Source organism: Microtus pennsylvanicus, chromosome 1 (genome assembly GCF_037038515.1).
Source record: "Microtus pennsylvanicus isolate mMicPen1 chromosome 1, mMicPen1.hap1, whole genome shotgun sequence".
NCBI lineage: Eukaryota > Metazoa > Chordata > Mammalia > Rodentia > Cricetidae > Microtus > Microtus pennsylvanicus.
The window spans coordinates 151067890-151082993 of NC_134579.1; the positions used below are offsets into that span (position 1 = coordinate 151067890).

The 15104-nt window shown below is 47.9% G+C and overlaps 3 protein-coding genes across 7 annotated transcripts in view; 1 reads left to right on the forward strand and 2 right to left on the reverse strand.

Annotated features, from left to right (window-relative positions):
- Positions 1–9548, reverse strand: part of Rpl28 (ribosomal protein L28) — a 74020-nt gene extending 64472 nt beyond the window's left edge. Inside the window, exon 1 of the mRNA XM_075941920.1 lies at positions 9545–9548. The gene's annotated coding sequence lies outside the window, so the exon portion shown is untranslated. The remainder of the gene's footprint in view (positions 1–9544) is intronic.
- Tmem150b (transmembrane protein 150B) lies at positions 4618–13980 on the forward strand. Of its 3 annotated transcripts, none has more exons than XM_075941897.1 (7): positions 4618–4748; positions 5378–5453; positions 5681–5740; positions 5830–5897; positions 6194–6321; positions 9325–9508; positions 13252–13980. In XM_075941897.1, exons 2-7 carry the CDS (start codon positions 5386–5388, stop codon positions 13458–13460), a joined length of 717 nt encoding a protein of 238 aa, XP_075798012.1. In that variant the 5' UTR covers positions 4618–4748; positions 5378–5385; the 3' UTR covers positions 13461–13980. The 3 variants fall into 3 exon arrangements, with proteins under 3 accessions (XP_075798012.1, XP_075797992.1, XP_075798002.1); XM_075941877.1 differs by lacking the exon at positions 4618–4748 and adding an exon at positions 4954–5135 and having other exon boundaries at positions 5622–5740; XM_075941887.1 differs by lacking the exon at positions 4618–4748 and adding an exon at positions 4954–5135.
- The window catches only part of Brsk1 (BR serine/threonine kinase 1), a 28048-nt gene continuing 26623 nt past the window's right edge, over positions 13680–15104 (reverse strand). For all 3 annotated transcript variants that reach the window (XM_075941863.1, XM_075941854.1, XM_075941858.1), the window contains one exon: positions 13680–14356. In XM_075941863.1, the coding sequence (XP_075797978.1) occupies positions 14199–14356 (158 nt within the window). In that variant the 3' untranslated portion in view covers positions 13680–14198. The remainder of the gene's footprint in view (positions 14357–15104) is intronic.

Below are 15104 nucleotides of genomic sequence, written 5' to 3' on the forward strand. Positions count from 1 at the left end.
TTTCCTCTTATTCTTCCTGGTTCAAAGATCTCAGTAGGCTTCCCAGTACCACAAGGAACCATGCCAAGCCTTCATGGCATCCTAGATCTTTGGGTTTACTGTCTTTTCTACCGACTGCTCCTCTCTGACCTGACAGTGGCATCGCACTTCCACGAGCCAGATTTTGGGACGGCCCCAATTCTGCAGAGGCCTTTTTGTGCTCTGCAAATTCTCACATATCCTCTTTCTAAGAGTGGATGGTGAGGTTTCTCTGGGAGCTTTTATCTTCCTTCCCCACTTCCCTTAAACACCGGCTACAGTTACTAGTTGACAATCTCCTCTTGCGGGGCCACTGTACCCCTTATTACAACTTGGTTGCTCCCCCCACCCTCTACATGTATTTATGTGTTCTTGTTTTAGGGGAGGTGCACTTATGTGTACTAGAGTGTATGCCAGTATATGTGCACGCATGTGGAAGCCAGAGGATACCTTCAGATGTCCTTTTTCAGGTACCATCCACACTGAATTTTGATATAGGGTCAGCCTGGAACTCATGAAGCAGACCGTGCTGGCTAGCCAAAGAGCCCCATCGGATTCCCTGACACTGGGATTATCGGCAAGGCACCATGGCCAGTTTTTATTTTACTTTATTATTATTTTAATTACATTTATGGGAGCCGGGCGGTGGTGGCGCACGCCTTTAATCCCAGCACTCAGGAGGCAGAGGCAGGCGGATCTCTGTGAGTTCGAGACCAGCCTGGTCTGGTCTACAGAGCTAGTTCCAGGACAGGCTCCAAAGCCACAGAGAAACCCTGTCTCGAAAAACCAAAAAAAAAAAAAAAAAAAAAAAACCAAAAAAAACAAAAACAAAAACAAATTACATTTATGGGCTAGAAACATTTTCAGTTCCAGCTCTAGAGAGGCAGAGGCAGGTGAATTTCTGTGATTTCAAGGTCAGCCTGGTCTACAAAATCACTTCCAGACCAGCGAGAGAGCCTGTCTAAAAAAAAAAAATTAAATATAAATATTTAAAAATTTACATTTTTAGCCAGGCATTGATGGCTCGTGCCCTTAATCCCAGCACATGTGAGGCAGAAACAGTTGGATCTCTGTGAGTCTGAGGCCAGCATGGACCACAGAGCTAGTTCCAGGACAGCTAGGGCTGTTACACATATTTGTATTATTTGTCTGTGTAAATGTGCAAGCCTTGCATGTGTAGGAGCTGTCAGAAGACAGGCAGCACATGTGAGCTCCAGAGATCTAACCCAGGTTGTCAGGTTGGGTGGCAGCATCCTTTCATGGTGAACCATCTTTCCAACATCCTCCAGCTTCCCCCAACCTCTGCATGGAGTCTGGGGACCAAACTCTCATTCTCAGGTTTACATGGCAGGCTTAGCACACTGACCCGGGTTTCACGGATTAAACCCGATAGCCAGGTGTGCTCAGCAAACGCTTTTACTCCTTGATCCATCTCATCGGTCCTGTCTCATGAAGCCCGGGCTGACTTTGTACTCATGAGGCTGACCCAAAACTTCTGAAAAGCCTGGTTCCAGTCCCCACAGTGCTGAGATAACACCTGGGCCAGCTATCTCGGCTTCTCCTCTTTCTTCCTCTGAGGGAAAGGAGCTGTTGTAGAGTGGTTCCCTCCCGCATGAAAACACTCCTTCCAGGAGGGAGAGCAGACTCATGTGATTTGGGAGGTAAACACATTCCACACATCTAGGGAAGATGAAAGATACAAGGTTCTTCCTAAGGAAAAGTCTCACACAACAAAGCCTAAAGTCCTAGTGCCGAAACACTGGAAATCTAGCAGGGCTTAAGGTCTAGGACCGAAGAGATGGAGTCAGCAGAACATGACACGGTCATAGGAAGGATGTTGCGTGTGTCTCAGTCTGTGTTCTACTGCTGCAAACATGAGACCAGAGCATCTGAGGCCCAGAAGTTACATCTGATGTTGGCCTTCTTGTCGACCAAGTCCAGAGATGGTTCTGGCATCAGATGGCAGGACACAGGAGGCTCCAAGAAACTCAGTTAAACTAGCACATACTTTAAGAGAATCCACCAACCCAATGAGTGACTGATTTATTATATGGCTTTTTTAAATTTTCCTTTAAAACATTTTGAACTAGCCAGACAGTGGTGGTGCACGCCTTTAACCCCAGCACTTGTGGGACAGAAGCAGGCAGATCTCTGTGAGTTCGAGGCCAGTCTGGTCTACAGAGGGAGTTCCTGGACAGGCTCCAAAGCTACAGAGAAAACCTGTCTTGAAAACAGAAAAAAAAATTTTTTTTAAAGATTTATTTATTTATTTATTATGTATACAACATTCTGCCTCCATGTATGCCCACACACCAGAGGAGGGCGCCAGATATCACTACAGATGGTTGTGAACCACCATGTGGTTGCTGGGAATTGAACTCAGGACCTCTGGAAGAGCAGACAGCGCTCTTAACCACTGAGCCATCTCTCCAGCCCCCGAAAAAAAAATTTTTTTACAATATATTTTTATTCAATACAGTATATATTTTCCCTCCCTCAACTCCTCCCAGATCCTTCCGATTTCATTACCCACTCAACTTCATATTTTTTCTCTCTCTCAGAAAAAAATAGGAAAAACAACAGAAAAACAAAATCATGAAAATCAAAACAAACATAAAAAAGAAACAAAACAAAACAGAAATTACCAAACACACACACATACTAAAATCACGGGCAAGGTGGTGGTAGCAAACACCTTTAATCCCAGCACTCAGGAGGAAGAGGCAGGTGGATCTCTTAATTTTGGTCCAGTCAGGTATACATGGCAAATTTCCAGGCTATCCAGGGCTACATGGTGAGACCTTGCCTTTAAAAAAAAAGTGGATAAGCCGGGAGATGGTGGCGCACGCCTTTAATCCCAGCACTCGGGAGGCAGAGGCAGGCGGATCTCTGTGAATTCGAGACCAGCCTGGCCTACAGAGCTAGTTCCAGGACAGGCTCCAAAGTCACAGAGAAACCCTGTCTCGAAAAAAAAAAAAAGAGGATAAATGTAATTTTTATGTTTTATTTTTATTTCAAATGCATTGGTGGTTTGCCTGCATATATGTTTATATGAGGGCATCTTTCCCCTGGAACTGGAGTTACAGACAGTTGTGAGCTGCCATGTGGGTGCTGGGAATTGAGCTCGGGTCCTCTGGAAGAACAGTCATTGCTCTTAACCACTGAGCCATCTCTCCAGCCATGAACAAACGTAATTTTAAAAAAATTCAAGAAGAGGATGTTAAAGATACAGCTCAGGTGGTAAGGTAATGGCCTCACACTCGTGAAGCCCTGTGCTCCATCATCAGCCCTGATCTAGGCATAGTGGTGTACACCTGTAATCTCAGAGACAAGAGAATCACGAGTTCATGGTCATCCTAAGCTACTTGGTGAATTTGAGGACAGCCTGGGTTACATGAGACCCTGTCGCAAGAAAAAAAAAAATAAAGAGAAAGAAAGAAAGACAGACAGAAAGGAAGGAAGGAAGGAAGGAAGGAAGGAAGAAAAGAAAAGAAAAGAAAAGAAAAGAAAAGAAAAGAAAAGAAAGAGAGAGAGAAAGAAAGCCAGGTAGTGGTGGTGCATACCTTTAATTCCAGCACTCAGGAGGAATCAGAGGCAGAAGGACCTCTGAGTTTGAGGCCAGCCTGGTCTACAGAGTAAGTTCCAGGACAGGGTTACACAGAGAACCCACTCTAGAAAAATAAACAAACAAACAAAACCAAAAAATAAAAATAAACAAGAAAAAGAAAGGAAGAAAAGAGGTTGCCGAGGGAGATATGACCCATGAAGGCACTAAGAGGGGGCAAAACTGGGAAGGAAAATGGAAGCTGGCTTTAATAAAGTTTAACAAAAATTAATACTAATTTATTAATAATAATTTTATTATTGTTGTTAGTAGTTGTTTTTATTCATTTTGCATGTGCCATGTCATAAGTGAGGAGTCAGTTCTCTGTATCATGTGTCCCAGAGACTGAACTCAGGACTCAGCTTCTCCCTCAGGTGTCTTTATGCACTGCCTTCTCGCTAACCGTTTATTACTTTTGTCATTACCATTATTTCACTGGTGTGTGTGTGTGTGGCCGCGTACCACCATATGAGTGCATGCATGCAGGCTGAAGCCCAGGGAGACGTCCTGTGTCTTCTTTGCCACCTTCCTTTTCCCCTTCAGGGTATGTTTATTGCAAGGGAAGCTTGTTCTCCTTTAGGCTAGGCTGGCTCTTGAGATCTGAGTCTTAATGCAAGTGATGGGCACAAACAGCCATGCCTGTGTGGTGGGTGCTGAGGATTCCAACCCAAATTCTCCTGCTTACACAAGTGCTTTTATCCACTGAGTTTTTGGGCACTAGGAAGGCTGAGGCAGGGCGTCTTGCTTTCAAGGCAACCTTAGCTATGTGATAAGATCCTGTCTCAGAAAACCAAGAAATGAAGAATAAGTTACTGCTTGTTGGGGCAGGGACTTCAGAGGGGAGCTCTCATCACCGCTATCCCCTTTCCCACCCACGCCCTGCCTGTTTTGGGGAACTCTGTTCAAATAGAAAAAGAAAGGGTAAGGGGAGGACATGGGGTGGGTTCATCAGGATGTCACATCAAGCAACCCAAACAAACCTACAGCACCCAGGAAGCAGAAACCCAGAACCAACCACTGGCCTGATGGTGCAGGACTGTACCTCCAGCTGCGGGGACAGGAGATCACAAATTCAAGTCAGCCTGGGCGATAGCAGAATCCAAAACTAAGAAACCCGGATTCGCAGGTAGGTAAAGGTGGCTGGACTCCAGAAGAAACACATATACACGTATTTCAGCAGGCTGTGTCTAGTTTGTGGGGAGAATAAAGTTCTGGGGAATTCGGACGTTGAACCCACAGAGCTGTAGGAAGGAAGTTAGGGGCTCCCTGAAGCTAGGGTGACGCTTTTGTGCATCTGAGACAGGAAGTGGTGGTTTGGGTGTCCTACAGAAAGTGACTGATTAGACCCAAGGCCCAATGTCTCATATACACTCAGCCTGGACTTTGCCTCTGTGGGAATGTGGAGGCTTGCCTTCCCTGGCCACACCTCGAATCATAGCCCGTCTTTCTTGATACTGGCACACAGATCTAAACGTATCAAGAAAGTTAAGAGAACTTGAGGGAACTTGGAGAGGTGAGGGCCCTAGAGGAACCCAGAGACCCCTGAGGTGGAGGTGAAGGAAGTGAAGAACCAAAAGGAAGACAAACATCAGTTGATTAGGCGTGAGAAAGATAGGAAAAGTGCCCTGAGCAAAGGCTGGCCTTGTCTCAACCAGTCTACCAGCGAATGTGGCCATAAAAGCGGTTTCTTCAATCTCGTACACCTGAGGACTGCTTCCTGACCTGGGAGACCTAGCTTCTCCTCTTTTATTACAGAGTCCAGCATGTGGAGCTACCTGTTCTTGCTACCAATCATCCTAGCTCTATGGGCTATCGCTGGCATCTGGATTGTGTGAGTAGCAGAGGCAGGACTAAAGGATGCTTGGGGTCTGAGGGAGAAGGGCTGGGGTCTGGATTCTTGGGTCTGAGGGAGGATAGCTGGGTGTTGGAGGGCTGCTTGTGACAGAAGATGAGGGGCAGAAATTCATTATCACAGTGAAGTGTTTTGTTTGGTCAACAGAAGGGAAAGCTATCCACAAGCCCCTTACTGACTTCCTGTATTCCTTCCATCTATCTCAGTTTTGCAATTGCCGTGGGTAACAGATCTGTGGATCTCCAGAAAGGCTTCCCCTTTATCAGGTTTTTGTGGCTGAGGGGGTTGGTGGGGGAGGAAAACGGAGGGCCTCACTTCGGAGGAGCCAAAAGATGACCATGTTAATCTTCTGCAGTAACTGTGGGTCTTATGCTCCTCAGAGCTGCATTTTCAGCCAAGTACTCAATACAGGAGCTGCCCTAGGTAAGTTCTCTCCTTTTACTACAGGCTCAAAGCTACCCAAAGGGTCCCTAGCTCCCCCTTCCCCAGATCAGGACAACTGGCCCCTCTTCCCAAGAGAACACATCCTAGCCCTCCTCCCTCAGAATCTAAGGTTCAGGCCCCAGCCCTCTTCCCTCAGACCCCAAAGCCCTGTACCTCCAAATATCCTCATCCCTTATCCTACTCTTATCTCCGAACCCAGCGTCTTCCTGTTCCAAGTCGTCCCCTTCATCTGGGAACCCTGTAGTGAGTCTAACTCTCGCTCATGGCTTTCCTAGCTATTTGGATCTGCATTGTGCGCTATCATCAACTCCGGGACTGGGGCGTAAAAACATGGCAAAACCAGTTGATTCTGTGGTCGGGACTCCTTTGTGCCCTGGGAACCTCCATAGTAGGCAATTTCCAGGTGAGATGCGCTGGGAGTCAACCTGGGGGGGTGGGGTAGTCAGTCTCCGGAAACCGGACTACAATTCCCTATGTTTCCCGCGGCTTTTGGCCGCTCTTTCTGTAGACTTGACTCGCAAGGCTTTCTGGGACTTGTAGTTCTCATTAGTCTTGGACCACGCGGGAGCTTAGAGGGCTTTGTGAAGTGAGCAATCTGTGCTAGGTTGTGTACTCAGAACCGTGTGAAACCCTCCTTGGAGTTGGGAGTATTTTATTGCAGTCACCAGTCTCCGTTTCATTTAATCATGAAATTACTGCAATCGGTACAAAGGTTGAGGCCTCTCACTATACAGAATCTCCACCGAACTCTATGCAGTCCCCTTGACCGAACCCTAAAGAACAAGCTGCTTCTCTGTGGGTGGTCAGAAATGAGCAGAGACTCAGGGACTCTAGTGTCGGCATTCGTGAAACTCTATAGATAATTGTAGAATGAATGACTGGGCAAAGGATAGGAAAAATCTCACTGGTTTATTTTATTACTGATTTTATGTCTGTCTCTGCCGTTCAGCCTCCTGCCGAAAGCTAGTGAAGTGCAGGGTGGGAGCCTCCGCTGGTCATTTGCCTAACAGTTTATTTGCGTGCCCATTTACTCCTGGGTTCCTCAACCTACTACTACTACTATGTTATTGTTATTATATTCCTTCCTTTATTTTTGCCGGGCAGTGGTGGCGCACACCTTTAATCCCAGCACTCCGGAGACAGAGGCAGGCGGATCTCTGAGTTCTTGAGGCCAGTCTGATCTACAGAGTGAGTTCCAGGACAGCCAGGGCTGTTACACAGAGAAACCCTATTTTGAAAAAACGAACCAACCAACCAAAAACTCCCCCCCTCCCCCGCACTTTTTTTTTTTTTTTTTTTTTTTTTTACTCCCGAGGCTCGGAAGTAGATCAGGCCTGTTTGGAACTCAGTATGTATTGGAGAATGGCTTTGAATTCTTCCAGATCCTCCTGCCTCCATCTCCTGAGTTCTGGGAGCCCCACTCCTGTTTTATGGGGCACTGGAAAGCAAACCCCAGCTCTCTATGGACTGGGCTGCCTTCTTAGTTCCTGTTGCATTTTATTGCTTTTCTAAGGAATTTCCTAGGCCTTTCTCCAGTTTTCTCCTCCCTTCAGGACTTATTATTTAAGACAAGGTGATTCTGTGTTGACCTTGAATTTACATTCTTATCTCAGCACCCAGAGAGCTGGTAAGCAGCGCAGTGCTACTACCCTGATCTTTCAGGACTTTTTTGTTTGGCTTTTTGGAACACGGTCTGTTTGTAGCTATGGTAGACCTGGAACTTACTACGTAGCCCCAAGACTGGATCCAGCTTCAGCTAAGATTACATATGTAATCTGGCCTTACTAAAAAAAAAATTTATGTACACTTCTAACACGTTTTTGAAAGTAACAAACCATTATCATATCAGTGAAATTTTTACCTGTCAAGTATCAACATCTGGGAGTCGTTGAGCGGGTTCAGCATGTGAAGGTGCCTGTCACCAAACCCGACAAGCTGAGTTTGATCCCCAGGACTCACTTAATAAGAGAGACCTAACCCTTGTACCTTGTTCTCTGACCTCCACACGTACTCCATGGTGTGACACCCCCTTCTTCCTACAAAATAAGTGCAATTTTTTTTGTTTGTTTTTTTGAGACATGATTTCTCTGTGTAGCCCTGGCTGTCCTGGAACTCACTACGTAGACCAGGCTGGCTTTGAACCCAGAGATCCACTTGCCTTTGCCTCCAATAATTTTTTTAACCTAAATTTTGCTGGGCGTGCTGTGAATCTGTTAACCTAGTGCTGGGGAGGTGGGGGAAGGAGGGTCAGGAATTCAAGGTCAATCACACATTCATTCAAGGACAACCTGGGCTCTGTGAGACCAGTCTTTAGGGCTGGGGCTACAGCTCAGTAGTAGGGTGATTGCCTTGATGCATGAAGTCTTAGGTTCCATCCAGGAGTTGGGGTGAGGAGGCAGAAAGAACCTGTCTCAAAAAACCTAAAACTAATAAAAATATTTCTCCTTAGGGTGTGTTTCCCTTTCCACACTTTGAGAATGCCAAGATTTTTTCTACTCCGGTTTCCTGAATGTCTACTTTGTGGGACGCACCTTTGTAGTTTTGAGCTTTGAGGACCTAGCAGTGAATTTAAATTTAAATGGCTCAGCGATTAAGAACACTTGTTGTGGCTGGGCAGTGGTGCACACCGTTAATCCTAGCACTCTGGAGGCTGAGGCAGGTGGATCAAGCGAGCGAGTTCCAGGACAGGTTCCATAGCTACAGAGAAATCCTATCTTGAAAAAACCAAACCAAACCAAACCAAACAAACACCCCCCCCCCCCAAAAAAAAACAACCCACCAAACCAACCAACCAAACAAAACTACTTGTTGCTCTCCTAATCACTTGTAATTCCAGCTTCAGTGGATCTGGCCCCCTCCTTTGACCTGCACGCACATACACACAAACAAAAACTGATACACACTTTGTGGAGCTGACAGAGGCCAAGGTACCCAGCCTGACAGTTGGTGATAGGATGGCAGGTTCTATTTGTGTGTTTGTGTGTGTGTGTGTGTGTGCACGCAGGGATGGGAGGAAGGGGGAGGAGAGGTGGAGGTGGGAGTTGATGGTGGTGGAGGTACTTACATGCCTCACCATGTGAGTAGAGGTCAGAGGACATTATTTTTTTCCTTTTTGGTTTTTCAGGACAGGGTTTCTCTGTATAACAGTCCTGGCTGTCCTGGAACTTGCTGTGTAGACCAGGCTAGCCTCAAACTCACAGAGATCCACCTGCCAGAGGACATCTTTTAGGAGGTATTTCTTTTCTTCCTCTGTAGGTCCCTAAAAGCATTTACCAGCTAAGCCATCTCACCAGTCCTGGGCTTTGGGTTTCCAATTACATCTGTTGGACTAGTTCAAAGTCTCTACTTTCTATCATTTAACTCCCCCCACCATAATTTTATTTTTAATTCTCCTCCTATCCCCCAGGAGAAGAACCAGAAGCCCACACACCTGGTAGGAGCTTTTCTGGCCTTCATCCTGGGCAACCTGTACTTCTGGCTACAGCTCTTTCTGTCCTGGTGGACGAAGGGCCTGCCCCAACCTGGGCCCCGCTGGATTAGGCTTCTCCGCCTGAGTTTCTGCAGCCTCACCACCATCCTCATCGTGGCCAGTATCCTTCCCAGGGCATCGAACTGGGCAAAAGTGCCTTTTCTTCTTGCTAGCCCTTTCACTTTTGCTGTGTGCCACAGTGGGTGTTCCTTAGTGTCCATCCAGGATCACAGCTCCGCAGTGGAAAGTAGAAATCAGGCGTGGCGAAGCAAGCCTGTGGTCTTAACACTTGAGGGAAGATTAGGAGTTCAAGGCCAGCCTGGGCTGTGTGGAGGACTTTGTCTCAAAAACAAAACAAGTGTTGTAGATAGCATTGACTTTGAGGGCAGATGGGTTGCTCAGGAACCTCACTTTCTCCGAGTATTATGTAGAGGAACTTCTACCGGTTTCTTACATCCCTAAAGTGCCTCAGTTTCCACTCTTATCAAATGCAGGTAGTTGAGGCTGAGGCAAAAGGATGACCGTGAGCATGAAGCTAGCTTGGGTTCCTTAGTGAGACCTGTCCTAAAGACAATGCAGACAGCTAACAAGCTGATCTCAGTGTCGTGAGGCAGATACACGCAGGTGTGAAGCGGCTGGCAAACAGGAATAAGAAGATTCTGTTAATTGGCTGCCAGGGGCCCCAGCCAGGTATGTCAGGCATCTTTCTGGGTGCCGAAGAGCCACAGCAGGCTCAGGCTGGGGAAGTCTCTCGGCTGGAATTAGTGACCAGTTGCAGATGACTTGTGCTGCTCCACAAGACCACCTGTTCAACCATCTTCTCCCAAATTGAGGGCTCACATAAGTGACCTGGGATGGTCTTGGTGGGAAATAGTATTTGCCCCTGCATAACTAGAAATGCTACTAACTAGAGCCAGCCAGCTGTGTGTGTGTGAGAGAGAGAGAGAGAGAGCCAGCTGTGTGTGTGTGTGAGAGAGAGAGAGAGCCAGCTGTGTGTGTGTGAGAGAGAGAGAGAGAGAGAGAGAGAGAGAGAGAGAGAGCCAGCTGTGTGTGTGTGTGTGAGAGAGAGCCAGCTGTGTGTGTGTGTGTGAGAGAGAGAGCCAGCTGTGTGTGTGTGTGAGAGAGAGAGAGCCAGCTGTGTGTGTGTGTGAGAGAGAGAGCCAGCTGTGTGTGTGTGTGTGAGAGAGAGAGCCAGCTGTGTGTGTGTGTGTGTGTGAGAGAGAGAGAGAGAGAGAGAGAGAGAGAGGGAGAGAGAGAGAAGAGAGAGAGAGAGAGAGAGAGAGAGAGAGAGAGAGAGAGAGAGCAAGCACGAACGAGCTGGGTGAGGGAGGAAGGGAGAGGAAGACAGACATGGAAGAGAGAATGAGAGAATGTCAATCTAGCAATGTAGTCCAGGGCAGCCTCAAACTGGCTCTGTGGTCAAAGATGACCTTGAACATTTGATTGTGCTGCCCCTACTTTCTGAGTACTGGGATTCTAGGTGTGGGGGATCACACCTATTCTTTTCTGGTTCAGAGGACTGAATTTGAGGCTTTTCATAAGCTAGGCCAACACTCTACTAATTGAGCTATATTCTTCAGCCCCACCTCACCCTTTTAAAACACTGATTCATTTAGTGTGTGCCTATGCACTTACAAGGACATCAGAGTTGGCGGTGGTGGCGCACGCCTTTAATCCCAGCACTTGGGAGGCAGAGGCAGGCGGATCTCTGAGTTAGAGACCAGCCTGGTCTACAAGAGCTAGTTCCAGGACAGGCTCCAAAAAAAAAAAAAAAAAAAAAACCACAGAGAAACCCTGTCTCAAAACAAACCAAAACAAAAACAAACAAAACAGAGTTGGTTCTGTCTGCCACGTGATTCCTGAAGACTGAATCAAGGTTATATACAGGCTTGGAGGCAAGCCACCTTGCCTATCTCAGCTCTTGGCTTTTCTCTCTCTTTCTTTCAGATTTATTTATTTTTATTTTATGTGCATGCATGTCTGTGTGAGGATGCCCTGGAATTGGAGTTATAGACAGTTGTGAGCTGCCATGTGGTTGTTGTGAATTGAACCAGACGCTCCAGAAGAGCAGCCAGAGAGCTTAACTGCTGGGCCGTCTCTCCAGCCCTGGAAACTGCCACTTTTAAGAAGCTTTGAAGTCCATGAATGAAGGCAGACTGGGTGCATAATTGTAATGCTAGCACCAGGAATGCTGAGGCAGGAGGATCATGATTTCTGTGCCCGGGAGACCATCTTAAGTAAAGTTCAGTTGTAGAGGGCTTGCCTAGGAGAAGCAATATCTAGTCTCCTTCCAAAACACTGTATTTTACAAGTAAGTTTTGGAGGGTTTTTAGAGAATAACTTACAGATGAGAAAAATACATCAAAAAGCATGCATAGGGCTGGGGAGATGGCTCAGAGGTTAACAGCATTGGTTGGTCTTTCAAAGGTCCTGAATTCAACTCCTAGCGACCACATGGTGACTCACAGCCACCTGTAATGAAATCTGGTGCCCTCCTCTGGCCTGCAGGAATACATGTAGGCAGAACACTGAATACATAAAGCATGCACAGAAGGGCAAATGGCTTAGCAGGTAAATGTACTTGTCTCCAAGCTGAAGATCTGAGTTAGATCCCTAGGACCTTCATGGTGGAAGGAAAAAATGGATCCCACCAGGCTGTCCTCCGATCTCCACACAGTGCTCATGCACGGGGCATTAATGAAAAGATGTTCACACTGATAGAAGATGATAAGGGAGCGAAGGGAAGGGACAGGGGTTATGAGAGGCTCCAGAAATCAAGCATTGTCTCTTCGGGGCTGGCCCTGGAAGGTAAGTAAGCTGACAAAAGAAGTTTTTGTTTTTTTCCTTTCTTTTTTTTTTTCTTCTTCATTCCTTCCTTCTTCCCTCTCTCCCTTCTTTTCTTCCTTTTTAGATAGGGTCTCACTATGTAACCCTCGCTGGCCTGGAACTCACTATGTAGACCAGGCTGGCCTCAGATTTACAGAGACAAGAGACCCACCTGCATCTGCATGAGGCACCAGCACCAGCAAAATCCAAAGTTTTACAGAGTTGAATGAAATGAGTTAAAGCAGTGTGTGTGAGTGTGTGTGTTTGTGTATGTGTGTGTGGTGGTGGCAGGTGGAGCGGGGCAGGTGACCTGCTGGTCTAGGGATTGGAAATTCCTAAATCCCTTAAAGAGGAACAGGTTTGGGGCAAGGAGAATCAGTTCTGTAAAGCAGTGAATGTGGAGGAGGCTGGGGTTACACAATGGGGGAGGAACCTGTAAATAGCCTGAGACCAGTGGGGCCAGGGATATGTTTAAGAAGTTACTTACCTGGGACTGGTACTGTAGCTCAGTCGGTAGCATCCTTGCCTAGAATGCAGGAGGTTCTAGGTTCATCCCCCCAGTACCAGATAACTAGGTTGTGGTGGCACATGCCTAGAACCCCGACATTTGGGAAGTGGAGACAGGACTAGAATTTCAATGTCATCTTTAGCTAGGTCATCTCAAGTTCAAGGCCAGCTTGGGCTACCTGACATCCTGTCTTGGGGGAAAGCCAAGCAGCACTCCAGCTGGAGTGAGCAGGAATGGTTGGGAAAACAACAGGAGAGTCGTTCTGGGATCAGGAAGGACTCACAGAATGGAAAGTGAGTTTGGAGCATTGGTGGTACTCCATTCCTCATTAAAGTCATGTGCAAACCCAGGAGCATATGGAGAAGGGCGGGGTTTGGACAGCACTGAGGATAACAGCTAGAGTCCCTTTGAAGGGATAGGGCTGAGGCTGGTGACCAGGATGGACTTTCCTGGCCTGAAGTGCCAAAGCATCTGAGGGGGGCGGTCAGGGCTTTAGCGTGTAGCATGTGGCCCTTGACACTGGTGTGAAGTGATCATCCTGTACTCCCAACGGATGCGTTCTGCCTCTGCTGCCTGCGAGTGGGCGGTGGCCATGCTGCTCTTTGTGCTATTTGGATTCTTTGCCGTGGACTTTTCCAGCTTGCGGGGCTGCACCCTGCACTTAGAGCCCCAACTGGACTGCAGCCTCCCACAGACTCCCACTGAGTCTCCAAATGCACAGATGTCACAGATGCTCTGACTAGGCCCCGCACTACTGGCAGAGGAAGAAAGATGGGGCCAACCCAGGCTCACCCAACGATGAGCTGGAGGCTGAGGTGGACAGTCTGCCTGATGGACGCACGCAGAGCGGACTGGTGCTCACCACTTAGAGGGGCAACATCATGGTACCCACCTGTCCCGTGAATTGAGAGGAATTGAGAGGCACCCCAGGAATTGAGAGGCGAAGGCCAGCCAGCTGTCCCTGATCAAGGCTATTTATTAATTTTGTTGTTGTTGTTGCCGCCGGCGGAATCAGACAGTCGCAGGCAGGATCACGCAAAACCAGAACCAGAATTCCTTCCGGGAGAGCAAATCCGTACAGAAGGTCGGAGGGGAAGGGAAAAGGACTTGGTGGGGAGCAGGGGCCCAGGAAGGGGAGTAGGGGTTGGGGATGACACAGAGACAGAGGGCCCTGTCCGGATCTGCTAAGCCACCCCCAACCAGCTCCCATCCCTCCCCCACCCCACCCGCAGAGATTGATCAATAAATAAAATAATAAATTAATCAATAAATAAATAGAAACAGCTCCCACCCCCTTTTTGCCCTAGAACCTCCCCCCATTGGGCACGGCCCCTGGAGCCCCATCCCTTCAGGGCAAGGCCGAGTTTTATGTCCCCCCACCTCCCAACATACTCCTTGGGCCTTATATACAGATTCACAGTAGGGGGGCAGGGAAGGGGGGTGGAGGGGGATCCCCTCCTTCCCTGACCCCCTGGGGTCAGGGTAGAGGGGTTCCATTGGTGGCCAGGAGCTTCTTGTCCTTAGGGGGTCCTCGGCGGGGAGAGCTGCTCAGATCAGGGTCGGGGCGGCCTGGTGGGGGCTGCAGGCTTCGGGGTGGGGTACCAGCAGGCCGGGTCTGGGCTCCGTTTTTCTCATCTGTGAAGGAAGAAGTAATTTTGTATGGGCTGATAGGCTGCTGAAACCAGGTTGAGGCTCCTGTCTGCTGGTCTCAGTCACCCCAAGAAACCAAAGTTGGCTGGCACGATGGTCCAGTGGGTAAAGGTGTCACCAGCCCCAATGACTTCAGTCTGATCCCTGGGGCCCACAGAGTAGGAGGAAAGAGAGAGAACTGACTCTGAGCTATCTTCTGATCTCTACACACGATGGTCCAGTGGGTAAAGGTGTCACCAGGCTCAATGACTTAAGTCTGATCCCTGGGGCCCACAGAGTAGGAGGAAAGACAGAGAACTGACTCTGAGCTATCTTCTGACCTCCACATGTACACCATGGGGCTCACTCTCCCTACACAAATAAATAAATGTAGTAGTGATAACAATCAGAGACCAAATTCACCACCTGTGAGACTTCAAGTCCCAGAGACAGCTGCCAGAGGGAAGCATACCTTTTCTTATAGAAGGCCTGGAGGTAGGTGCCTTGTAGCTTCGGAAAACCTACCCAGCTTGTCTGAGGCCCAGGTTAGCCCATCACAAGAAATTCTCAGCTCTCAGAGGCAACCACAGGGCTGATAACTGCAGTAACCCTTTTTGATAACTAGGTAATTTTACGGGAATGGGGCTCACAGTGTTGTGAACTGTTTCAGGGTCTCAAACCCATCTGGTTCAACTGGCCTGAGGAAGGCCACACCTTGTATACATATGCTAGCACGTGCGTGCACATGATTTTG

Excerpts from the sequence above, each read along its gene's own strand:
- Tmem150b (XM_075941877.1), top strand. The coding sequence starts at position 5,427 with ATGGGCTATCGCTGGCATCTGGATTGT. Across the intron at positions 5,454-5,621 it reads ATCGCTGGCATCTGGATTGT|AAGGGAAAGCTATCCACAAG; the intron begins GTGAGTAGCAGA and ends TTTGGTCAACAG. Across the intron at positions 6,322-9,324 it reads CCATAGTAGGCAATTTCCAG|GAGAAGAACCAGAAGCCCAC; the intron begins GTGAGATGCGCT and ends CCTATCCCCCAG.